General features: G+C 44.6%; 2 protein-coding genes across 3 annotated transcripts in view; one reads left to right on the top strand and one right to left on the bottom strand.

The window, feature by feature from the left end:
* Positions 1 to 11351: 11351 nt before the first annotated feature.
* Positions 11352 to 15773, bottom strand: LOC135911848 (uncharacterized). The gene is made up of 3 exons (XM_070523734.1): positions 13252 to 15773; positions 12678 to 12885; positions 11352 to 12372 (listed from the first exon to the last, which is right to left on the bottom strand). Exons 1-3 carry the CDS (start codon positions 13744 to 13746, stop codon positions 11978 to 11980), a joined length of 1098 nt encoding a protein of 365 aa, XP_070379835.1. The 5' UTR covers positions 13747 to 15773; the 3' UTR covers positions 11352 to 11977.
* Positions 15774 to 20788: 5015 nt separating this feature from the next.
* The window catches only part of KdelR (ER lumen protein-retaining receptor), a 21384-nt gene continuing 15183 nt past the window's right edge, over positions 20789 to 26989 (top strand). Inside the window, exon 1 of one of the 2 annotated variants that reach the window (XM_070523735.1) lies at positions 20789 to 21100. In XM_070523735.1, the coding sequence (XP_070379836.1) occupies positions 21010 to 21100 (91 nt within the window). In that variant the 5' untranslated portion in view covers positions 20789 to 21009. The remainder of the gene's footprint in view (positions 21101 to 26989) is intronic. The other variant, XM_070523736.1, reaches the window with a different exon arrangement.

Below are 26989 nucleotides of genomic sequence, written 5' to 3'. Positions count from 1 at the left end.
ATTCCGAAACTATGTACTCCGACGCGTTGATCCGTCTCCAGGTGGTCCGGCTGCCATTTGTAACACTGTGTTGATTCGGACTCTTAAAACGTGTGCTGGGACTGTACTGTCCGGACTGTAAATCGGGACTGCACTGCCCGGTACAATTCCACTGGGTCAAGAACGGCGGATGTGCTATGGGCGTGACATGCGTATGTTTGCATTCGATGTTGAAAAGGAAGTGGCGAGCCTGGGTTTTCGAGAACGGAAACGCAAGCAAGACAGATTAGCTTCACTTTATAGAGAGTTTTGGATCACGGTGCCCAGGCGTTTGGAGGACGCAAACCGCCGGGCGTACAAAAGAACGCAAAGCGAGCACAAAAGAGCGCAGAGCTAGGCTTATCATGGAGTTTGCCTCCCCCCTCTCCCTTCCAACCCTTGGGTGTGCTTCTCTAAATTAAAGCTCTCTACTGTTTGACAAAATAAGCGATATTTTTAGAGTACTTATTCTGTACCTGACTCCATTTTTGGAGTTCTCTTTACTCCCGAAAGATGCATGTTTTCGTCGCTTGAAAAAATGTCTATACCCTTCGGGACGTATGTTATCGGTCGACAATAATCGACATTTCTTTTGCTTGAGTTTTCATTTCTTGAAAAAGGTTCTGTGCTCGCTGCTTTCCTGCCAAATACGTTAGACACCACGCTGATTACGCCCATAGTAGCGGGTGCGCAGTGTTCAAGAAAGGCATGCACTTGAGATAGATGACGATTATTGTTTAAGAACAAGATAGGCCCCAGAGGGTGCAAACATTTTCTGAGAGTTCCAACCTGCAAGGTAGTACCACGACTACGCACTTCGAGTACACAGAAATTGTACTACGGGGTCCTGTGCCGGGAAGAGATGCGTGTCCCACACATATCTGAATCCATGACATAGAATTTGAAATGGATTACAATGTTTCAATTACAATGTTTTACTAAATTCATAGCAGAGATGTGGACTCTAGTAATTGCCAAGACATTTCACTAATAAACTTGCCAGTTACGTATAGTAACTTTACTGCACAAGCGCTAGTGCATAATTGGAGCTAGTCAGTGCTCAAGGCACGTCGACTTCGCTGACTCGACACTAATGCGTTTTGCTGCAAGTTTGGGGACAGCCATCCTGAAACTGATACTAGTCACAGAATTTCTCTTTTTTGTTATTGAGCACTGGCAGTCTTCAATTATGCAACTGGAACAAGGGTGCATCAGCACACTTGTACGCTATCAAAAGTTATCAAAATTTAGTCAAAAATCTTGTAGCCATATTCTTTTGGCACCACACAAATTCAAATTTCCACCACTATGAACCTTTGCCAGCAGGAATTATCGCTCCTGAGCCAAATTCTCGGCAACTGGAAATAATTGCTAAAAGTGGGACTACATGAGAAAAATTAGACTGCCAAGATCCACAAGTCCTTTAATGCAAAACAGTTAGATAGGTATTATTCTTGCACATTTCGTTCAGAAGTTCAAGGCACCTATTTCTTGCACCTCCACTTTAATTAGACTTGTACTGGCTCATTTTAGCAATGAATATGCCAATATCCCTCGATTTTGAAATTTACCAAGTCATGCGTGCAGGCCTTCGACTCCCTCTATACCTAATTCTAATCTGTGCATCTCTCTTCTGCTCATGAGAATGATTTCAATGCACACTTTAAGCACTACGCTGCCCAGCATGACATCACAGACACTCGTACTCTTTCCTAGGGCATTACTATTTTGCGAATACAATGAAACTGGAGTGCATAAGATCAGCGAGCAACCACGAAGCCCAGTGAGACGAATATAGAAATAAGTGGCTTTATTTCCACAACCTTTCAGTGCAACCTGTGCATGTATACATCTCCTAAACAAGACTTCCTTCTTGGAACAGCCTGCGTCGTCTTTCAACTCTACAAAAATAGTAACCTCAAAGCACACGCAACAGACAAACATACACAATGCTTTACGAGTAACGAAGCAGCCAGTGGTGGACAGCCGACATCGCACAACATCAGAGAAACATGACGCCAGGGGCTTTTCCGAAAATGTGAAAATGCAGAAAAATTTTGGACGCCAAGAACATGCTTTAGCATGCTTGCGTCAGTGGCACACTAATTTTTTTTCATGGAGGTTATACATTGCAAATTGTCGGAGGGGGGGTTGAGAGAGAGAAGATGCATCCTGTGAGCAGAGGCACACGCAAGCCCACAACGTTTGGCCCCAATGCAAGTGCTGGCAGATTTTACGCTGAAATGCACCGCATGTTGAGGACACAACATGCAAATACCGTGACACGGAGCGTGACATTGTGCACAAGTATTTCAGCACATGGAAGCACAAACAACCATCTGCATAAAGTTTGGCCAGCGATAACTGCCTCATTACGGAGACAGTGTATAAAATCTATCTAAAGCAATGGTAGTGGTGGCTTTTACTGGCTTAGAATGTTTGGAAGAAAATTGCTTCCCGTGACTCGTTCAGGCAAGGTATGCTATTTTTTTTTGACAACTTCACGTGTACACAAGTCCATTACCATCTAGAAGAAAACATTAAGTGTTAAGTGCAACCCGGAAAAGTGCCTCATTACTATTTCTGACAGCATCATACTTGATTAGTTTAGGCTTGCACAAGGTATTTGAAGTACATTTCTTTGCAGTATAAATATTATCAGGTGAGCAAGTAAATTTAGAAATGCCAGCGCTGTTACGACCCTGTAGACGGCCTTTCGTGGAGCGCCTACTTTGCTGGATAAACAACGGTTACATTGAAAGGTTACATTGTGTGGTCTCTCTATTATTTATCACAACAGGTCGACACCTAACGTATCCGAATGCAAATGCTTCACGATTTGTAAGCCTGCTTCATTGCACTACCATCCACAGTGCCAGCTTTCTTTTTTTTTTCGACAGGCATGCGACTTCAGAGCACAAGTACTAGTGCCTACGGGCTGAAAGTCTGGATCGGCTGACACTGCAATGACCAGGAGTGCGCCTTCATTATAAATTCTTGACACTTCGTGCCAGGAACTGCATGCTTTAACAGACAATTTCCGAGCTGTCTCACCAGCATGCAACTTTCAACCAAGATGGTTTCAACACCAACTTTCCTGCAGGATGCTGTGAGGAATTAGAATAAAGTACCACCGCGTCGAATGAAGTGCAATAAAGAAATAAAAAGAAACGCTTCGATTGCCTGATTACTTGTAAGATATGTGATCCTGGCATAGCCGGGTGCCAAGAACAGTCTGGCCTCAAGTAAGCCTCCGTAAATGAACCTCCCCAGCTTCATACGCAGCGGCAGATGTGAAAAGGGAACTTTGCCTCCTTGTTTGTTTTATGTTTGCACTTCATTCCAGTGTGACAGCACATGAACATCTACTCTGGTGGAAAAGACCTAATTAGTACTCTATCCAGTACAGTTGGACATTTATTTATCCTACAATATAAGAAAAAAATGTGATCCATAAAACCATGTAATGTGATGGAAAAGTTACTCTGTGGGCCATTTCAAACTTGGGTTGCTAAGAGCGGTCACATAATTGCTTGTTCCATCTCAGAGCAAACAGCCTGGTGCATAAAGTGAGAGGTTCAGTTTCACTTTGAAATGGGTGAAAAGTGCCCATTAAGATTTACTAACAACCACAGTCATAAGCTAGTAGTCAGACCGATGGCATAAAATACAGTTTATCGATAATCTCGAATCTTAGTCTGAAGAATTCTTTGCCTGAAAGCTAGTATTTCAGCCTGAATTGCACACAGCAACAGAATGGTACTTTGCGTTGTTCTTAAGATCCACAGATGCTACCACAAGACACCAGCACAGAAGTTGGCTTGAAGCTATTAGATAAACAGTTAGCATGACATTTAATACAAGTGGAGTCCTTCGATACTTTTCAACTCCTCACGAAACTTCCATGAAAGCTATGCAACTCAGTACCCTCAATCCAATGCTGAAGCTTCTGGCTTTTCAATTATCCGACCAGTTATCAGTCACAAGAGAAAGCATAAATTATACTGTGCTTTGGGATTTAAAGATCCGTGTTCAACTATACATGCCAATCTACTAGGGTCAATGGCACACACAAACTTCATGACACCTTTAACAGCAAATTACAAGAGGCTTTGCCAACTACAGGAGAAGATATATCCACCATAACAGACATGTTTCTAAAAGATTTGACGAGTGCTCAAGATGTGCTGTTGCCGCAACAGTCACTACGCACGACAAATAAACTGAAACACTGACACTGAATTGAAGTAATTGTACCACCATTTGTGGTCATCAACGAAATGTGCTCCTCATTTTGCATCTTCCTTAAGATTAATTTACAAATACCTTATTGAGCTGCATCCACATACATCTGTGCACTATACTTTCATATGGACGGTGACCAACAAACAAATTCAAGGGTCCTGACACAACTTTGCACTAAGTTCCATCTCTTACAAGTAAGCTTACAAGTAAGCTATTGCACATAACTTGTTTTACAATATTGTGAACTGGAACAACAGTGTACCATATCCAGAGCATAGCTGCAACAAAAACTTCACACTCAGTTGTTTCATTTCTACATTTGTCTTTCTTTTGCAAGAAGACCAACTATCTGTCATAGCACTGACAACACTTGAACATTCAACAGTGGCAGCGGTTTCTATCCCTATTCATGTCTCGCCATAGTATACAAAAGCCATCAATGACAATATGAAAACATACAGAACAGTGTTACTGAATGCCAACCATAGAGAAGTGCTATTTGTTTACACTATATTTGGGATTTTTCCAGAAACACCGGGTGATTCACAATTGACACCACAACCAATTTACAGAACAGAAGCTATCTTCCCACAACACGGATATTTTATCTCTGCCACCCAACCAACAGAAAAGGTGACAAACAAAAGCCTGTTAATTGTCAACCCCGACTTTACATGCGAGCTGCAATGCGCAATATGAAACTTGCCTTCAGAATGAACTGCTAATCTCCAACTCATCTTTCAACGGCTCAACAGTCTAGCAGAGTTCTTAACATTAGTGATGGAATGTTTCAAACTGCGGAAAAAAGGCCACATACAACTTGCTGCGATAAACTATGACAGGCCATCCAACGTACACAACGTACACAACTGCCACATCAATCAGCATACCATCACCTGATGCAGGTTGTAAATATGGTAAACCTTAATTCGCTGGCATTATAAATAGCACATAGACCAACTATACAGGGCAGATTGTGAGTGACAACACTGCTCTTGAGTGATAATGCCACGCTGGTAGTGTTACAAAGACAAAATGAGCCGAAGTCATGCAACTGTGCGGATATTCGACAGCACACCAGGAGCGAGAAGAATGCATAAGACCTGCTTGTGCAACATTGGCAAGGAGAGAACGGACACTCGTCAATGACATTGAAAAAAAAAAAAAGACACGACACAGTCAACTGGCGGAATTCATGTTCCTAGAGACTGTCAATTTTCGCTTTGAATTATCAAAGTTTTAACTGTCAAAAATGCTGTCCAAAAGACACCGCCATCTCAGTGGTGCCATCTTGTAGCGGTGCCCATAAACACGCCTGTAAACAAAGCTGCAAACATTCTGCGATACAAAAGGTACATTTAGACTATTCATGCCTCATGAATGCTCTCCTATCAGCCTTCTTTGCCAAAGTTGCAATGCATTATGAATCCAAAAAGTGTGACCTCGCTATACAATTCACCAAAGACATGGCCAAAATTTTTTTGATCTGCTTGAACAACCAGAACTTCGAATATTCTCCATTTGAATTATTGCAAGTCCACTTCTTATCTTAAACACCTCACACAAAGGAGACATTGACCATGTTTCAGTAAACTTGAAACTGAGCTCAGTGTGGCAGCCAAAGGGCTCTCGGTTTAGTTTCACATGTCTTCAACGTCTACACAGCAAGAAAGCCACGATTTGCCAAGCACTGGCTGAAGTTCCCATTACATGTTTGCTACTACATGTAATAAATCTGATCTACCCTTAGTGTAAGGCATTGGCGTTGGTGTTTCCGAAATCAGCACAGGAACACACATCATCTTGCAAGAGAGTTTATAACAGCTGCTGTTGTTGCTGCTAAGTTTGCACCATGAAAAACTTTTGTTTCAAGCTTACATTTGTTCTGGCATGGCTAAGGGTGGCCTTGTGCGCAGACCTCTCGGGCACAGGCACCTTGGCAACTGCTAAATTGTTCACAAACTTGTTTTCATAAGCTTTAACGACACTATCGCACAAGAAGCAAAGGTAGCAAATATACCAATGGCTTGTGCAATTGAAAAACTTGTGCTGCGATGTAACAGCTCTGCAGGCTTAACCTGCCCGTTTGTGAAGTTATGGTTAGCTGAACACTGCTCCTTGCGGAGTGGTTGAGCATGCCTCTGAGGCAACTAAGAGCTCATGTAAATGACAAGTAAACAGCGATGAATCAAACAAGAAACATTACAAACGAAACAAAAGCATGGGTAATATTTGTTAATGTTTGACTTAGAAATTCTCAGAGACCTGGTGCTGACATTCTACACTGCACGTTTGTCCAACTCCTTGGCTGTAGAATTGCACGTTTAAAGCTAAATTCACAATGGCAAACAAATGCCTAAAAAAAAACAGTAAGCAATGCTGGACCACAGGCTTGTCCAATCCTACATTTCAGAATGTTCACAGCTTGTTGTTGACGCTCCAAGGATTGGCATTGTGGCATGGGAAGATCGAGCAGCAGACATGAGATGAACATGTGCATGTTGAACTTGCTACTTGTGTCATGCCTCTTGTTCCATGCTCTTTGTGCTACCATGCGCACATTACATTTCACCCGCACCACTTTGAGCCGTGGCTGCTAGTGAATGGCCAGTCTTGAGGTGTCCTTGTAGCGGGGCCGCTTGCGGCCAATGAGCAAATCGAGCTTGACACTGGCCGTCCGGTTTTCCAGCTGCCCGGCACTGGCCTCGAGCATTGACATCTCTTTCCTCAAGCCTTCAACCTGCATGTGAAACAGGTTTCTAAGTTGCAGAATGACAGCTACGGTGCAGTGCAAAGAAGATGTGTACACAAGAAGAAATCGTGAGCATGTGGACACAGCAATGCCTGTGTTTGTAAACTACTTGTGCTGGGATCTTCCCCACACTATGCTAGTAATCTGTTTGGGTGTTGACATATCCTCATCACAATATTTTCCTTTTGTTACTGGGCTTAGCATGCATGTTATACTACTGGGGGCTCATCAATTACAGTGTAATCCCAACGCTCTGTGGCATTGTTGTTGTGATGCATCCTCAGAGCATCTGCACTTGAGCAGAACATGGAGAGGGGTGAGTGCCGAAGAAGCAGTTATGTTTGCTGCCATGTTGGAATGAGGACGCCGCTTCATTAGCTTGCTGTTGTGCGTGGTCACGGCCAAATAAAGGTGCTCGGTACCACACCATGACATTGCCCGAGTTCCTTCAGCCCCTCTTAATGCCTACAAATGGAAATGCTGTCAACTCACATTTGTCACTTTGATTTGAAATGTTGAGGTCGCTAAGAAAATGTGCACCACTATAAATGCTTAAGCGAAATATCTGACGACACCCTCATTAATCATCTCTGGTCCATGACAACCTAAGAATACAATGGCAAATACATTGCTGCACAATTCAGAAACATTGTGTAGATGTCACGCCGGCCAATTTCTGTGACATTGTGGCGGAGGTGAACTTCCACTATCGGTGTCCCTTGGTAACCGGGCGGTGTGGTTCTGTGGCTGGAGCTTGCGTTGAATCCTTAGTATGTCGCCAAGTACAGTCACCAGAACGAAGTACTGAAGCTGACTTCAATGAACCAGCCTTGTCATTCTCAGCAATTGTGTGTGCGTTTGGTCTGCTGGTGCTGCGATGCTTGTGTACCTTTCTGTTTCACAGCTATGCTTAGGCATGAGGCAAGTCTTAAGATCACAGGTCAGGAACACTAAAGGCTTTGTCAGTGAATTCATTGACTGGTCAGGCTTAATACGACACATTGATGATGGGATACACGTGCACAGGTTAGAAGATGGCCACGGTGTAAGAATAGGCTAGGTGGCTGAACGAAGGCTGTCCAGGCGGAAAAAGCTTGTGCATGCATCGCGTCGCCCTCGGCAGATGGCGCCACAGACACAGGGGCCCTGGTTTTGAACCAGAGAAGCAGGGCAGGAGTCATTACGAATGTGAAAAGCGTCAATAAAACGTTCAAATTCGCTTCTTACGTTAAACCAGATGCGTATGTTATTCCTGCTTGAGACAGAAACTTGTTTGCGATGACCGAAGCATACGTTTCACGAGATTAAGCGTGCTCCAAGAGCTATGTAGTGCACGCGCTCATCCATGCCGGTATAAGAGCATGGCACGATGAGTCCAGCACAACGGTAGTAGGTAATACTGATCAGGCTTCTTGATACCGCAGCGAACTGTGTCAAATATTAGTGGCTACGATACCTAACCCACCCACCGAACTTACCATAATGAGATGCCAAAATCTCCGCGCAAAAACCAGTTTTATGTGTACTGTAACCTATATACGCTCGCAGTTAAATTGTAATGCGCTGCAAAACAACCTTCCAATGTGGCTGTTCGAAAGCTGCACTTTATAATAACCGAAGTTGAATGTTCTGGTAGAGGTTGCTGTGATGTTGGCATACAGGATGGACTATAGCCTTGGTTTGTCGGCATTTGCTCCGCGTGAGTCAATAGAGAGTTTTAGAATTGGGGGCCCAAGCGGCTTGGGGACCCAAGAAAATTGCGCGCCACAAGTGCGCATGCGCAGAACCCAAGCCAGTCTTGCGTTCTTGCGTTCGCGTTAACCCAAGACCCAAGAATCGAAAGCTAGCGTGGGCCCCCAAGCCGTCTTGGGCCGCCCTCGCGGGCGACGAGATATCGCGAGATAGCCCAAAGAGCCGAACGAGCCGCAGCCATCCAAAGCAGTTGTCTCTCAGGCGCCAAGCATGACTGCTGTTCCGAGGACGTCGTACGCGCGCTCGCACTTCACTACCGACGATGACCTCTGCATATTGCGAGAAGTAGTGGGAACGAATCCGTTTCAAGACGCCAGGTTGTGGCCGCAGGTGGCGAAAAATCTTGCAGAGGCCACAGGCAAGACCTTTACGCTGCGGTCGATACGCAACCGCTGCGAGTTGCTCATGGCACAGTTCTTGCACAAAGATACTGCGAATCTGAAAAAGTAAGTACATTTTTACTGCACAACTTCTTCCGCTTGCAGTAGGCGCAGGTTAGCTGTGTGCTTTGCTTGCCCTTATGTAATGTTTACTTGCCTTCGATATGCTGCCTCCGTAATCTTGCGAGAGTAACGCGAATCCGCTTCCCCTGCCACGTGTAGCTACCCGCGGCGAGGGAACTTGTATATGCTGGCGCCCACCTCTGAACAGCTGTAATCACGGCACTATGGTTTCTAACGGATTAGAAACCAGTAAGATATCGGCTTTTGCCAGCGCAACAAAGGAAAACCGCCCGTGAGACGAATTGGACGCTAATCGCCGCGCGTCCGCGTACGCCGGATACATGAGCGGTAGTCGACGCGCCGGGAAATGAAACACAAGGCCGACGGCGTCAGAAAAATATTTATTGCATCCCTACAGGGTACTACCAAGGGTTAGAAAAAGAGTTGAAAAATTGGCACGTGTTTGAAACATCCAGATACTGCCGTAAATAACGGCATCGACCATTTGAGACTTGTTCGCAGCGCCATATATTACGTCAGTGACGAGACTCCAGCCGCTAAAAGTGCCCTACAAGTGCTCGCCGTGCTAGAGCCGCTTATCGCAGCTCTTTATATGCTATAAATATTTTGTTTGGCGCTTGTGCTCTTCACGCAGGGGAGGCCCACACCAGCTTCGTCCTAACGCCTCTATTTTTATGTTCACTCAAATTCTTGACTACAAACTTGATGAGAAGCCTGCTTGTGGCTTTGTGAATGACATTTGTGAATGTTTATCATCAGAGTGTGGCACTTGCCTTCGCTTTTGCGCATCCCTCTTGCTATGTCACCATCATCCCTCATCACATCTTTATGTCCCCGTTCCCCCTCCCCCTGTGCAGAGTAGCAGGCTAGAGCACCTTGGCTCAGGCCGACCTCTCTGCCTTCTTTCAATTAAATTCTCTCTCTCTCTCTCCCAAAGGGCTAACACAATAGTGAAACAAGTCTAAAGAAAGTATCTGACGTACAGAAATAATAGGTAGCTAACTATCTGTTATTGCAGGTCTGGAACCGAGGAGCAGTATGCCGAAAAGGAGCAGCTTCTGACAGAAATTTTAGCTCTTGCTAAAGAATTTGGATATGTTATTAGAGGAACCACCTTAAAAAAGGTAGTTGCTCGAACGCAGCCTGACGTACCACCTGGGACTCCAACTGACCGCAGAGCTGCGAATTGTGAGAGATTGGCTGCAGGCCAAACAAGAGATACGGCAGCAGCAGCTCATTATACCCAAGCTGCAGAAGAGGACGGTAATGCATGTTTTTCAATCAAATAATGAAGATGAAATGAGAAGTGTGATGCTGTAATATGCTTGTACCTAATCGCATGTTGTAGCATTTTGTTAAGCAGCAGCATGTATCCTGCAAATTATCAGTTTGTATATAATAAACGTTTGTTTAGCTACTGCATCCAGTACGATTTACCTTAAACGATTAAAAGGTTATGGAGTTATGACTACATGAATAATAAACCAATGTGAAATGCTAATCATACTTTCGCTCTCTTTGCAGGCATGGAAGATTTCCAGCCCACGGAGGCGTCACAGATTCTAAATAGTATATATAGTGGCAATTATGTCGATGTGACACCTCCAAGTACTCCAAGTGTAGTATTATACACTTACCCTAGCAGCCCACAAAGAGACACCACCTCTCCACTACCGCAAGACAGCGAGCCGCAACCTCCAGCTGTCAGCCTCCCAAATGGCACTGAGTCGCCTGGACCACAGTCCAATCCCGACACAGGCTGTTTGACGCAAGGAGGAAGGAGGGTCGCAGTTCCACCATCGAACGCCCAGCCCAGCAATTTTATGCACGCCAGGAGCAGCACCCAGCAAAGGAAAAGAGGCAGGCGACTCAATTTTCTCCTCTGTGTGGAGCATTCTGCACTGAATATCTGTGCTGCCTTATGCACATCAGTGTTAGCCTTTTCCCCTCATAATTTAATGCCTCACAGGTTACCTTTATGATGTTATTCAGAATAATTTGATGCTGCAGCAAACAGTCATTTGGTCATGTGTTCATAATTAGCCCACACATATCTTGAAAAGTAGTCCATGAGTGCACTTATAACACACAGTTCCGCTTTTATGACTCCATGCGGGATATTGGGCTCCACGATATTGTGCAGGTAAATTTTAATGTCGAAGGGTGAACGTTACAGGGAACTTGATTACTTAAGTTTACACACTTTAGGGCGTCTTATACTTGTTATGAGGTGTTCGAAGAGGGATATGTAACAATTGTGTGCTTTCAATTACAGCTGCCAATACTCCTTCCGAAGGAAATCTTGCCTTTTTTGAGCGAAGGCTGCGGTATGAACAGTCGACGAAAGCAAGAGATGCCGCACTAGAAGAGCGGCGCCTGGAGCTGGAAGAGAGGAAACTGCTTCACGAGCAGGAAAAACTACAGCAACATATTGCTGAGTGGAGAGCGCAAGTAGAAGACCGTGCTGAAGAAAGGAGGGTTCAACAAGAAGAACGTGCTGCGTTACAAAGGGAACGTGAAGCAGAAAGAAACATGTTTAGGACCCAACAAAATGCTCTGCTTGACGTTTTGAAAGAAGTGCTGAGTCAAAAAGGAAAATAAATCTTTTGGTTCTTCACAGAAAAGATGTTTATTTGTGAATATTGTACATTTGGAAAGCTTCCTGCTCCAGCAACCTAATTGCATTTTGGTTACACTACAACTGTGTAGTCCACATGAGCCAAAGTTCATTTATTGCTTTTCTCTCTCAGCTGTTATGTAAGACAAGGTATTCTTTCAGAGGAGGAGGACGAAGGTGAAAGAACATTGCCACTTGGTTGCCATGAAGGCAAGTGTGGCAGTTGGTTAAAATCGTTGCTACTTTGTACATTTGTGGCACATTCTGGAGAAAGACTTTCTGATTTTTTTTGTAGTCCAAGAAGGCAAACAGACTGATCGTCTTGCCGAATCCCCATTCTACTGACTGCCTTACAGTGCTCATGGCAGTATTGAATTCTTGCTGCTGTTCATTCAGACGTGCACCAGCATATGGCCGCATGAGCAGAGGGCGGAGGGGGTATGCAGGATCACCGTATATGGTGAATGTATTGCCTTGCATCAACTGGAGAAGCTTCTCATACAGTCCGCTTTCCCGAAGTATTCCTGCAAAAGAGAACCAATTAGGAATTAACATAATGAGCCACAGAATGTTGCACCTTGCTGTTTCAAAACGAAGGTTAGATTTAGGAGCAGTGCATTTGCTAGTTATGTGTTCTTACTGAGGCACCGCCTTAATATGAAAGTCGAATTATTATTTATGGAGTCGCATGTCAAAAACAGTTATGCTTAAAGTGTGCTTTGCAGAAACTGCACTCAATGCACGTGTGTAATAATCTTTCTGGGCGATCATATCGCAAGTGTGTGAACAATGCAGCTGGGAACGAAGAAATGAGGGGCCTTTGATTTACCTGCATCATGCCTGTGGCCTAAATATGGGCCGGCAAGGTCGCAGACGATGCCGTTGGCACACATAATGGCCTGATATTTGACAACATGCACCCGTTTGTGCCCGGAGAAGTACATTCGCTGGTTGTACGTTGGTCGGCAGATCGGTCGGGCAGTTCCATCGACGAAACCCCAGCAATTAGTCAAAGGCGCACCTCGATCATGCACAGCCTGCAATTCAGAATGAAGATTATTGCTGCAGCAGTATTTATTGCAATATTGCTCTACTAAAAAGATTTCAACAACTAGGGCAACAGGCGCGTCACAACTGCTTGTACTGGCAAATGCATAACAAGAAAGTACATACACCATAGGTGACTTTCCTATCTCGTGTGACATATTTGTCAGAGGAAACGAGGTAAAAAGCCGTCTGTACACTTCCATTTTAACGGCAGTCTGTCAAAATCTTTCATAGCGAATTTACCAAATAGCTAAGGTTAGAAACATTGTTTTTACAGTATCCTACGACGGCTAAAGTCGCTAACCTAATCGTAATAACATACGTGTTTTAACCTTAATGCAACAGCGTGTACGTACCTGAGAAAACAGAGCGATGTTGGCAAGGTTCAGCCAACGATGATTTGTCAAGGACAGGAGGTGACCGAAGGTCGTCTCAATGTGGCCGAAGACAGAGGCAACTATGCTGGACATCACGGAGGTATGTCGTCCGAAAACGTCTTCTAAATCGCTCCACCTATTAGGATATGCGAGTCGCCGGAGGGCAATCAGGAGAGCTTCTTTACCGGATACTTGTACTCCCTGAATGCTCTCAATCGTATTGGGAATTAAGAGAGCAGATAACAATTCATCAATATTTGCCTTCTCAAAACGGAACATTCTCCGAAAGACGTCATCTTCAATACTTCCGACGTCGAGCCATCCTTTGCGAGACGTATACTGCCGCCGGCCATGTCGTCGTGAAGTCGCTTCTGGCAACGGTAGAAAGAGGTCTTCGATGTCAGCCCAACTCAAATCAGCGTACAGCAGATGGTCGCAGAGCAAACTTGCTGAACGTCGACTGATTTTTGCCATTTTACGCGGGTGAACTCTCAGCTTCGCAGTGCGTCACAACAAAACACCAACTAAAGGCACTTGGCTTCGATTGGCTTTGCTTGGCTTATAATTGCACACCTAAGTCGTAACACTAACCGGTACGAACTCGGTGATTACGTTTCTTACATTTTATAGTTCTCTCTTTTTGCTCAAAAATGCATTCTATTCGTTTTCCCTTGTATGAAAAGAGGATCATTTTTTTTGCTTTCAAGCACCTTTCTATTTTCCACACTGCGGCGTCCCGAGCGCTTAACCCAACGCTGTCTGCGTTCGACCCAATCCTCAAACTCTGCTGCTCACCTAGACCCAAGAGCAACCGACGCAACGCGGCTTGGGGGCCCAGTGCCTTGCGCCCCCAATTCTAAAACTCTCTAATCATATGGACGACTGTCATCTAAAAACCAGGGACGCAAAAGCAGTAAAGTTTTGTGCAGATTGACATTTACTTGACATGTACAGAGAGCATGCCACAAACTGAATTATTTCTAAAAGTGTTAATGTTCCATATGCAAACTGGACACTGGCACACATTTCACCCACACCCGTAAGTTCATGACGCCCATCATTTAATTCAGCAAATTAAACACAGAGTTTTCACCTACTGAAGCGATAGCTTTCGCAGCTCCTGCGACTTATTTTTTGCCCCAGATTTCTGTTGCTTGCAGAACTGCCTCATTCTCATGGCTACATAACTGTGTAGCACGCCAGCCATAAGTTCTTTAAGATCGGCACAGCGGAACTGAAACTTGTACTTATCAAGCATGTTGTCCAATGTTAATTCATAGGCATTTCTGAGAGCCGCATGCTTGTGGAATTCCATCTCCGTTGCATGAAGCAACTGAAAAAGACTTCGCCTAGGGTGCAAAAGGCCTCCCTTTTGCACCCAAGGCTGCTTTCCGGCTGATGATGAAGTGCGCTTTCTTCCAATAACCCTTCACGGCAGATGAGGCTCGAAGTGCTTTTCGCAGACGTGATCATTCGGCTGAAGAACTCGATCTTTCCTTGGGATAGCCAAAGGTTCAAGCGTTCTTCGTCTTTGGGTGGAGAAAAGAGAGACAATTTCTCTGTACAGCCTTTGTAACCCATTCTACAGCGGGGAACAAAACATTTCCTGCCCATCACACTCACATGTGCACGCCTGATACCAGAAAAAAAAACGCCGAGCCCTGTTGAGATAGGAACGAGCGGCGCTAACATAGCTGACGCAAGCGCGTGACATCGTCACGCCATCTGTTGGAGAGTGACCAAAACATGCACCAGTGTTGGGACACTGCCGCTCCACGTTTAGCAGCTGCCGTTCGCACACCTAGCCTATTCTTACACCGTGAAGATGGCACATGAAGCCTGTCACTGGTTGATTGAACATTTCGAGAAGACAATGAGGCAGCGATAATTGCCTGGCACATGCATATCTAAGCAGCACAGCTTAATGTCATGAAGACACAGAAGTGGTGCCATGCCATCATTCAATGCAGCTAGGACAAAGAAAACGAATGCTTCTACCAACATTAGGGGAACGAATTTTCTCAGAAGACAAGATCAATACGTGTGGAAACGTTTTCAAAAGTTAGTAGTTAGTTAGTAATTAGTTAGTTAGTTAGTTAGGCAGGAAGAGCACTCTTGTGCTCTTCCTGCCAGCACAATGTGCCTAGCCGCCACTTTATTTTAAATGAGCATCTTCTCTATAGGTACACAAGTCCACAGTCTTGGCTCAAGCATTCAAGTGCCACACTGCAAAGCAAATAAAGAGCACAGCTACTAGGTTCAGCAAACCGCGCTGAAGACTGTGCGACTTACGTGTCCAGCTGGCGACCACTGTGCACAAGCACGGCCTTTCTAGCCCAACAGCAACACAAGAATATCACAGTTTTTACCTCACAATGGATCAGTCAAGCACCCAAGATGCAAGTGTGCATGTTTGCACACCACTCCTTTCGAGGTACTTTTGCTGGTGAATTGGTAACCTGTCACTGACAACGGTATGCACAGTTTGCATGTAAATTCAAGATTCACTCGCTCACCCGCGAGGCATAATCTTGGAAGCGGTAGAACTTCTGGTACTCGTGATAGCGGCGCATGACCTCTTGCGTAAGGAACAGGATCACGACGACACCAAGGCACACCAGTGCCAAGTGCAAGCGCCGCTGGGGCAACCGGGCAAACATCTACGCACCACCGTGCACCCTCTGCGGGTTCCTCCTCTCTGGCTCATTCCAGGTGGCACCGGCTGTCATAGCGGCCGAGAAGAGGGCGCTCCTGCAACACAAGACATGATAAGTGCAAATGTGCGCAGCAGGAAGAGCAAAACTAGGTGAAAACGAAGACAGGCAGCAGCACACAGATTTCAAACTCCAGGATGGTGAAGCGGAACCCCAGGACACTCCCACTAAATGTGAGTGAGAGTGTTCATTTACAAAGCATCTGGACAGCACTTTACAGAGGACCACTTCAACAGATTACTGTTAGCCGAGACCTGGGCTAAAAGGTCTCAGCTTGCTATGCTAAGGTCAATTAGGATGCATGGAATGTTTACAGTGACAGGCTATGTGTTACTTAGCTAATGTTATGAAGGTTATTAACTGCCATAGTCTCTAGATGGAATGCGTGATGTAGGAACCTTTTTGGATAATGAAAAGACTTTATGTCAGAACAAGACCCAAAACATAAGTCAATACAGCAAACCCACCTAAATACAACTAAGAATAAAACCCCAAAACACTACACAAACCCTATAAATAACAAGTGAGCAATGAAAGGAGGAACCAGAATACAAAAGTTCCATTGTATACATGAGTTCGTCATAGCCCTAGCACTAAACAGGCGCCACTGATTCAGACGTCGGCACGGCACAACTTGACGTTTCGAGTAACACGGTGTTGTTGGTTTCGACAGGCCTGGCCTGAAGGTGGCAACGAGGTCAGGTCAATTGGTCTGGACCGCTCAGACTTTCCCAATGGAGCCACATAGCGTAGCCGCAGGATTTTGGACCTTAAAACTGAGGCAAATTCAGGTAGTGGCTGCCAATGCTTCCAGCTGTGTCCGCTCAGCCCATGGAGCGTAGCCGCAGGAGCTGGGTAGTTCACCGGAGCGCTGCCAACTGCATCACCAAACCACTAGGCTGGCCCAGACTGCAGTCCTTTTGTCTCTCCTCCCCACGTGTCATTGCACAGTTTCTTTCATAACTCCTTTGACACATTTTCCACTGAATAGTATGCCCAACTCTATGTGGTCTTTGCTCATTTGCTACGTTATTTCATATGCATTTACTCTTTTCTCCTTCCTCCATGTCATGTTGTTTTCTTTCTTCTCTACAACTTTTAGTCCTTGACTCATGACATTAACAAAGTCAGTAACATCCTCATCATTCACGTAAAAAGGCTCTTGTCTCCTCCTTCGATGAGAATAGCATCCAACACTAAAATGTTTGTAGTGCTTTGTGGCTGAGGAAAGTACCACAAGATGTCTTCCATGTTTTTGGTGCTGCTGTCCATGTCTTCGGTGTTCAGATACAACTAAAGTGCAATATGTCTATGGACAGGCTAGAACTAACTTAAAGCCAAAATGGCTGTAATGCTATTATTTCGCAGCCCCTTGATTTCAGAAATGTTGTGATTTGAGAATTTTGCAGAGCCTAAGGAGCAACTCCAGCAATTTTCTATAACATTACGGAAGCTGTTGTTTAACCTTTAACTTCGCTTCCTGCACAGGTAAAATAGCTTCAATTTGCCATAAACATGCAGAAATACATATAAAAAAGCAAAAAGCAAAACATAGCACAAACTAGAATGCACAGACCAGAGAGCAGCTTTTTGTAATGTTAGTTATATGACATTAGAAAAGCCATATACTAAGAAGAGCAATACCAGTGGCACCAAACTACTAAGACAAAATGTTGAACTACAACAAATCCAAAACACTGCTGTTCAATAGGGCCCAATGGTGTTTGCAGATTTCTGTCATTAGTATTAAACGGTCATAAAATGTGCACATGTGCCGAGGCTATAAGGCTGACTGATGTCATGCACTGCACGCACGTTTGATGTCTGCCTATGCAGCACAAACTTGCAAACTGCTTCTAAACAGAAGTACTGCTGACACTATTTTACTATAAGAACATAACAGAAAGCAAACATGCTGCAGTTAACCCCTTAGCAGCCAACATTACTGAACGAAAATTGTGCTAGAACTCATCTACGCACTCAGCTTGTGAAAAGCTCTCCTTACAGCTTCAAGGCATAGTGGACAAGGCATGCTCATCAAAAGTAAAAAGAAAAAAAAAAGATTTTGTCCAGGAAAGAACCGAGCTTGTACAAATTTAAAGGCAAAAAGCTGTTTGCTGATGTGAGCAGCTGAAACCACATCATTACCGTGTTCTGGGAGTTCACTCTCCAGTGTATGCATGCAGGTGCGGCAGTAATTTGGTAAAAGCCCACCTGTACAAGTCGGCTATGGTTGGCAAAAACCATTTGAAGGAAATGACACCGCTGGCCCAACTTGAAGAGAATTGGCACCAACCAAAAAATAGAAATGTACAGAAGAATAAAAAATGGCTGGAGTGCATGCGGCAGGCATTGCCAGGTCCTGACTGGGAGCTTACCACTATCACTGAAAAGGAAGGTGTACAATCAATGCATTCCACCGGTGGTAACATATGGGGCAGAAACTGGTAGGTTGACAAAGAAACTCGAGAACAAGCTGAGGACCGGGCAAAGAGCGATGGAACAAAAAATTCTAGGCGCAACGGTAGATGGGAAGAGAGTGGTGTGGATCAGAGAGCAAACAGGGATAGCAGATATTCTAATTGACATTAAGAGAAAAAAATGGAACTGGGCAGCCCATGTAATTCATAGGATGGATAACTGGTATACTATTAGAGTTACAGAATGGGTGTCAAAAGGGGAGCGCAGTTGAGGACTGCAGAAAACTAGGTGGGGTGATGAAATTAGGAAATTTGCAGGCACCACAAGCTGGAATCAGTTGGTGCAGGACATGGGTAAATTGCAGTGAGACGCCTTCGTCCTACAGTGGACATAAAATAGGCTGATGATGATGACGAAACATGTTCGCTTGGCAGAGACGAACTTCTCAACTTCAATATTTCAGCAGGCGCCTCTTCAGAATTATATTTTGCACTGCAGGTGCTTGAAGGGTAGGCACAGCATGGTTTTGCGAGCAGAGCTTTTGAGCGAAAATGTAGGTTTTCATCAAGTGTGATGCAATTTGAGGGCGGAACTGAAGTTAGTCGTTAATTAAGAGAGCCAAAGCAATACCAAACATGTAGCAAGCTTTAGATTTCTAAATTTCTGTCTGCCACAAAAAGTTCTAAGCTGCTATACACGACCAACAATGATTGAACACATTTGTATGAAACCCATTCTGGCAAATTTCACAGTGCAAAATTAAGAGCGCTGGTTACCAATCAGTGCTTTATTGTGGACACATGCAGCGCTGGTTTTCCACACTTAAATAAGAGCTATCTTAACTTATCAAATAACGAAGGCACACCTAATCAGCTGACCGTCAACCAGCAATGAGAAATTTAGCCAAATATTCCTAGCAACAACAAAAACCTGGCAACATTTTCGTTTTGCAGTTGCGAATATGGAACTTATTATTTGATAAAACTCACTTGAGGGTGCGTATGCTAGCTATTGGTTGCGCATACAGAATGCGCACGAACTGTAGTTAAGAGCTAGCTGATAACAGCAGCCTCTCAATTGTTCTCGCGTACGTTTGAGCGCTTAAAGGATTCGTCATCCTGCAATCGCAGTCAAGTGCAGTCAAGTATCCGAGATTACTGAACAATAATGCCCGCCCGCCAGTCTTCCACTCTCTCTCTCTCTCTCATTTCTTTCTGTGCGGAACGACGCGGACTATTAGCGGTGCAAGCCAAGATATCCATCTCCGAATCCCGTACTTCCGCGTCTTCTAACTAGAATACTCTCGCGCGATGAGAATGAGAACGCGAGTCACCAAGATCAAACGGGGCAGACGAAAGACCTTCGAATAAACAGTACGAACAAGCAGTACGCGGTAACGCAAAACCGAAAGTAAGCTCAACGTGAAATGCGTTTATCCAGTGTAGCTACTACAAGGGGAGTAAACGTGATCGCTGAACCTTGACACTTGGCGACCCCGTTTTTAAAAGTACATGTTTGGTTTCAGATGTGGTGTAATAGTATCTGTGCACACCTGTTCAGTTATCAAATCGGGGAATCTGTGACCCGGAACGAAGAGGAATGGAGCGGGTTATCGTAGCAAACCGAGCACCTCTGGAACTAGCAAAGCCCGGAGGCAGGAACCTGCCAACTGCGGCACAAACCTCAGGCCTGTCGCATGTCAACTTGACGTCCAGTTACAAGAAAGGCCGTCGCCCCATGCTTGCAGAACGCTGTACTTCGTCGGTCACATGTAGGTCTTGATAAGATGCGGTCGGCTACATTTCCTGGATGCCCGCCTAAACAAATACCCGCGCTTACCGCTGAAGCTTGACTCTACGGCCACTGGACACTACGCTCGTGCCCTCTTTCCACTGCACTGTAGTTGTTACGCAACTGCCCGAGGCAAGTTGCTTTCTGGAAAACTCAAGGTTACTCATTCACAGGCGTAAAAAGATTCGTGATGGGAATCTTCGCACGCATCGCACACTGGCCACACGGCACGTGACCTAACGTCGCGCCGTGACGTCACAACCTGCGGCGGGTTGTGATCACGTGGTCGTGGTACAGGAAGCGAATCACTTCCTACAGTTGACGGCTTGCGCGTCTTGTTTCGTTCTTTGCTCTTGTAGCTTAGTACTGCGAATACAGCTGGGCGCCTCAGCATAAGTAAATTGCTCCTGAGTTTTGTTAACGAATTTACTTTGATAATCGTTGAACGAAGAATCAGTCGCTCGTCGTCGCCGCAGCAGCTAAACCAACGAGCCCAAGTTTCATGCAGACGATGTCGCTCGAGCGCTGATTGGTCGACCGATTAAATAGTCATAATCGTTTTATGAAAGCCGCACTAGAGTAGTAACTGAAGAGTTGACTTTCATGAAGTATTCGAAAGCATTACCGGTGTCTCGCAGGTTTCAAGAGGGCTTCGTTCACTGCGGTTAATTGCCGAAAGCCGGCAAATGAGACGCGAAACGTGCGTTAATCCAGCGCCCTCTTAAGGGCGTGTTGCCAAGCCACGTCAGTTGCAGCGCCGCCATATTTGCCGGCTGTGAGGGACGCGTTTGTGGTCGTAAAACGTGAGAAGATGAATATATTTCGCTTAGTGGGTGACTTATCCCATCTCCTGGCCATAATCATCCTCTTGCTCAAGATATGGAGGACGCGGTCGTGTTCAGGTAAGCGTCACTCGCCGAGGCAGTCACAGCGCGCTCAAAAGGCGTGCGGCTGTCGCGTTGAGCATATCGTCGTCAGCATAAGCGTGACTGCACCATTGCATCCCGAAATCCTTTTTCGCCACGCTACTGTGTGACGGCTCCAGATTGCGCATTTAGAAGAGAGCCACCCGTTTGGTGCGTTCGTCGCCTTTACCAACGCCGTGGTCGAAGACGAGTGTTGGTCGCAGTTGGAAATGTTTGTAGGGACCATGCAGTGCAGTTCGTCATTGCATTCCAAGCCCTTTAAGCATAAGCGGACAAGCAGATGCGGCCACAACTCGGGCGACACCGTCTGCGCCTCTTGCAAAACTGCCGACACCACTGCTGGATCGTATCGTTCAGTGCGCGGGCGTGATGGAGTGTTTCTATACGCGCCGAGACTTGATGGGACGGCCATAAATCTTTATCGCTAGCTCCTTTTGTCAAAGTTCGTTCCATCCGCCCCTCAGCTGCAGTGCGTGTTCGGTCATTTATTTTTTCTCATTTAAAGCAGTGCCCTGACGGAGATTCAGCTCTCGAGCAAGTACCCGAGCTGCCATACCATCGCTGGCCATTGTGCGAAATCTATAGGCAGTCGTCCTCGTGCGTGGTCGCCCCCCCCCCCCTCCCCCCTTTCTTTGAGCACACGAAATTAAATTTCGTAAACAGCCCGACACGATAGCAGGCTTCTTTAGCTTTCTCACGGGACCTTTGAATGACGCGCTCCGTAATCATCCACCTTGATCGAACTCCGGACGATATCTCCCGGGATGCTCCAGCCTTTACCACTCGTCGCTGTTAAGCGAGATGGATACGGCGCGGCATATCAGTCCGCGGAGAGCGGATCGAACTGATAACGTCCGTGACTGCGATGATGGAGACGACAGATAAAGCTTGAGAACGCGGAGCTAACTCATTATAATCGCTGCCAAAACGGTTTCGGTGACCGCTCAGTTGTGCACCGGATGACAATGTAAAAACATAGTCCGTGCATTTGGAAGCTCGAAGGCGGTAAACGTGAATCCCTCAGTTGCTAGTATATTGAGTTTCCGTCGACTCCTATTAGTGCGCTCACGTGGAGAAGTGTTGAGCACACACACGCACGAGCGAAAGCCTTTCACGTGGCACCAGCAGCGGGCAGAACAGTATGGGGCAGCATGTTTAGAGGTCTACATTAGGTCGCGCTGGATTGTAATTAAATGCTTTCTCATTGCAGTAGTGGTTGTGTGACACATTTAGGCAACAAGTAGCTTTCGTTTGCTGTAAGAGACCTCTGCTAATTCGACCGTGGAAAAAAGAAAGTGACGAAGGTAACAGGTCGACACCTCGGACCAACTGCTATCGCTATGCCGTGCTTATTCATGCTAACATGGCGGTGATGTATTGTGGGTATCTTCATGTATGAAATGGAATTGATGGCTGAAATGTAATGGGTAAACATTGTAAAAATTAGTGTTGTATCCTGCCACTTCGTGATAGTCATTACAATGGGAAACACAACCGGGTATGGAAAGCTTGGAAATAGATAAACCGTTTACCATCTTTCATTTGGCAATGATTGAAACGCAGTAGCAAAAACATGCAGGCTTTGGTAAGGTCCACATTGGGATCAAGTGCGCACGATTTGAGAAAGAAGTTGAACATGATTCAGTACAGTTGGCCCACTCGTCATTTCGCATAGATTTCAGGAATGCTTGACATGATGTCAAGCACGGCAGTGTTTTTTTTTTTTTTTCCTTTGCTGTACAGGCTTTTCACTAAATCAACAAGAATATTGGAGTTTGGTGCATCTTCTTCCTCCATTCCTTCCTTCCCAATTCCCTCATTACTAAACTGGCGAAAAATTCTCTCTCCAGGTGTTCGATTTGAGCATTAGCCTTTTACATAATTTGCATGCCTTGAAGTTTCGCTATCTGGGAACTCTTAAGCATAGAAATGTGTTTGATAGTGCATCAGAAGACTATTTCAGGAACTTGAAGTGGCATAGGATGGGAGAAGCAGTTTTAAATGGCAGCAGGCTCAAGTGATAATGATGCAGTTTATTACATTAACAGAGCAAGTTTTCATTGTCAATGCAAGCCCTCTGTTTCGCACGAACTGTGGCAAATGAAGTTTAGAAACCCAACATGCAATGTAGTTACATAATGAAATTACGACATTTTGTCTGCACATTGAGTAATTCAGGCGGGGAAATTTCAGTAAGTGACACCATCAATACCTAGCAGGTCCCTGTGTTGGCAGAGATCATGGCAGCTGGCCAAGACCATTACCATCCCGCACCATTTTCAGTTAACACACTACTCTACCATCCTGTATTTTCTTTTTCTCAATGTGCCCTCCCTTACCATTCTGACGTACAAGAATGCTGCCACTACCATTCAGTCCTGGTTAATTTTCTATATGTCACCATTCTGGAAGCTACAAGGTCAGCACCACTACTACCCAGTTCCAGTTAATGTACCATTCATTACCATTTCTAAGCTACAAAAATGGCATCACGAGCATTCCATTGACCGCACCATCCATTAAAGCAACAATAAATAACAATAGTACTGTTACCATCTTAAATTGCCATACTTTGATTACCATCCTTAGCAAGATGGGTCCTGGCATTCCCCCCCCTTTTTTTTAACACATAATTATCGTGGCAGTCACCGTTGGGGGGCCAGGGTCCTAAATGAACAAAGTATTTAGCACCCTGCCGTTGCTGTAGCTAAAGTGCTTACTGTTAAATTCTGATTGCCCCTTACTTGAATTTTTAGTATGTTTTGGTCCTCAAAATTGTAGGCGTGTGCTACTAACTGAATCCGCTAAAATATGATGAAAGATTGGTGCAAGGATGTCAGGGTGCGATTACCGTAATAAATATACCTTATTAAAGGTAATTCATGTTCAACAAAAGTTACGCATTGTCTTGAGGTCACGGCTAAGCATGCAAGCAAATGCCCGAGTAGCCATGCTACCTTTTGCAGCAGCATCATCCTGCAGTAATAAAGCACCACTATACAGGCACACATCTTAAGAATGCACAGTTGTGTTCAGTTTATGCAGCTGGAAAATAGTACACACACATAACGAGGGAAGTGACCTAGTGAAGACTCGCACGCAGCAAGAAAGAAACCTTGATCAGTGCAGTCTTCAATTGTGACATCCTTTGCCAATGAGTCGTGTTGTTCCGGTAAACAAACTGCTGGAAGAGAGTAACATGCCACCTTAGAGCACGAGCTAGCTAATGTTCCTCTTGATTGATGAGCATGGGTGTCGTTCTCCCAGCACCCTCTTGTGAGAGCCAGGTCATGTGACACAGCTGCATCAACCTTTCCATGTTGCTACGCTTACTTCTGTTGGCCGGCGGGGTCTGGCAGATGCGCTTAGGCCGCGCGTGTGTCACAGTCCTATTGTTCGACATCTGCGAGTGTAGCCTTCTTTTTTTTTTTTTCGCCGGTCTGCGTAGTTTTTATGCAAGGCTGATTTTATGTGCTTCCTGTAGTTTTAAAAAAGGCACATACCTTTACAAGCTTACTGATTTTACGCCTTGTTTATAAAGGATAGGATACAATTTGTGGGAGAGTTCATGAAAAGCGAATGGCAAATGAAGTTGATACCTAGGTGATACCAATGGTAAGGTCAAAATGCTGTCATAATACTTTTCGTAAAACTGGTGGATAATGTTGCAACTACATAATTCCACCTCGCTACGTTCCTTCACAAAGAGGCTGTAGTTTATAAATATGGTTCGGGGAATTTTAAGATGACTGATGTGGCTAGTCTCCTTTTGTGAAATTTTTTACCACAAAAGATTGCGGCCACCTCAGCTAATGATGCGTTTTTTTCTTTGCTGGGATGACTCTTATCTGAGTTCTGTGACCACAGATATTGCACTTTTTATGCTTGTTTCTTGATGTGTAGTAGTGGCATGGGTTTTTCTTACACTTGGCATCTGAGCCACAAATAACGGTTTCTTAGATGGTACCTAATCATTTGTCATGTAATGGCACATTATCTTCACAAATTGGTGCTGCTGTGTGGAATCTTGCTCGGTCTTGGCCTGTCTTTGGTCTTTTAATTTGAAAGGGCTATTTGTTGTTACATTGCGAAAAGGAAACTGTATTTTTCCTTGAAAAGGAATTCACCAGGTCTAAGATAAGCAAAAATATGAAAAATGCATATATAGCTCACAGGGACTTCAAGTTCATTTGTGGAGAGCAGTAGAGCAGTCTTGGTCGTGTTTTCGCTGTACTCTTTACGCCTGAATTCAGAAAAGAGCATTTTGTTGCGGATGCTTTTTGTAACGGAGCAGTCTACAAAACTTTGAGAAAAACGTTGAAGTCATACCTTGTAGAACCATGGCCTGTTTATGCTTCTTTTCGCTAATGCACAAGGAACGAGGGTGCTGAAGGTGGTACAGGCTGTCGTGCAGTGATAGGGCAGTGCGCCTAACACTTTCAACCTTGGAAGTGTGGTTGCTATCTGCATAAAACACACAAAATAGGCAGTGCATGCAACTGCGCAGAGCACCTAAGTTTGCTAGAATTTTCTGCAGCTCGGTAAAGTAGGAGTAAAGTGGTCAATGGGCACAAGCGCCATATGTTTGAGATATTTGGACTTATGCTTGCTGCCTAAAATTACGGACATTGCTTAGCTGCTGTCTTGGAGCCTGTTTCCTATAGTACGATTTTCTAGATGTGAAGTCACAGGTGTGGCAGATGTACTGTCAGCTCCTTCAAGCGTGCAGTTTCTTAAAGGAGTGCCAACACAATTTCGAGATCGAGATAACTTGTGAGATCAATTTCTGTACACACACACACAGCATCTACAAAATATAGACGGCAAACACACCGTAACACGTAATTGAAATCAGTCTTAAAGTACGTGCATGAAAAAAAAATTTCGACTGAACCCACCTCACGATGTCTGTTGATGGTAATGTGTTAGCATTGACTCAATCAATGACACAGCATATTGCCGCCATCAAAACGAGTTGTACATGATGTGTGTACTCCAGCAGGAAATGATTTCTGTTTCACACCTACCTAGGAACACTCGGGGTCGTCTAGCACTGTCGGTGCATGCGAACACTGAGAAATGCGTCATACGGGAAACGTACTTCTCTCTTGTGCTTCCTTCTGGGCACACTGCGGCAAGGAAGTTCTATAAAAATTGTTTATGATGTTGATGATAAGCATTTAGAGCTTTATAAAAAAGCTATAGCTTTTCAAAATGATAATGTATATAAAGGCGAGAAAGTTATTTTTGATATTGCTCAGAAATTTATTAGAATATTTTTTCATATGTTTAAAACAAGTCCCCTTATGCAGTTATTATAAAGAAACTTATGAATAAATATCCTCTGCTTGGTTTATATAATGAAATATTTGTATGTGTGAGCATTCTACTTTGTTTAGCATATTTTTTTGTATACACATAGTTACATGAGCTATCACAACAGTAGTTGTACCGCGTTCATGTGGTCAGCCGATTAAATGTTGTAAGGTTGAAAACATTAATAGTAAAGCAACCCCTAGAATAATGTCAGGCAATACAAATCAACATCTTCTTTTATATTTTCCTGCATAGCCTTTAAAGCATATTCACTATTTTTTAGATATTTCCCTTTGAGATTTATATTTCTTTATAAGTTCTTTTGTTAAAAGCACTCTTTTACTTAGCTATTATTTCTTTTCTTTAAATAATATTAATACCTTGTGGATCTGAATTTCCAGATAAATTATTAATTAATTGCTGCCAATCTAGTGGCACTGCCGAGAAGACCATGCGTGGACTGTGGAGGCTGATAATCGTTCCCTCGCTTGCCGCACGCTCAGTGGCACATACTCCGTCACCGAAGTTGGCAAGAGGGTCATTGAAGAG

The sequence above is a fragment of the Dermacentor albipictus genome, chromosome 8 (assembly GCF_038994185.2).
Source record: "Dermacentor albipictus isolate Rhodes 1998 colony chromosome 8, USDA_Dalb.pri_finalv2, whole genome shotgun sequence".
NCBI lineage: Eukaryota > Metazoa > Arthropoda > Arachnida > Ixodida > Ixodidae > Dermacentor > Dermacentor albipictus.
This window is presented reverse-complemented; position numbering and strand designations above follow the sequence as displayed.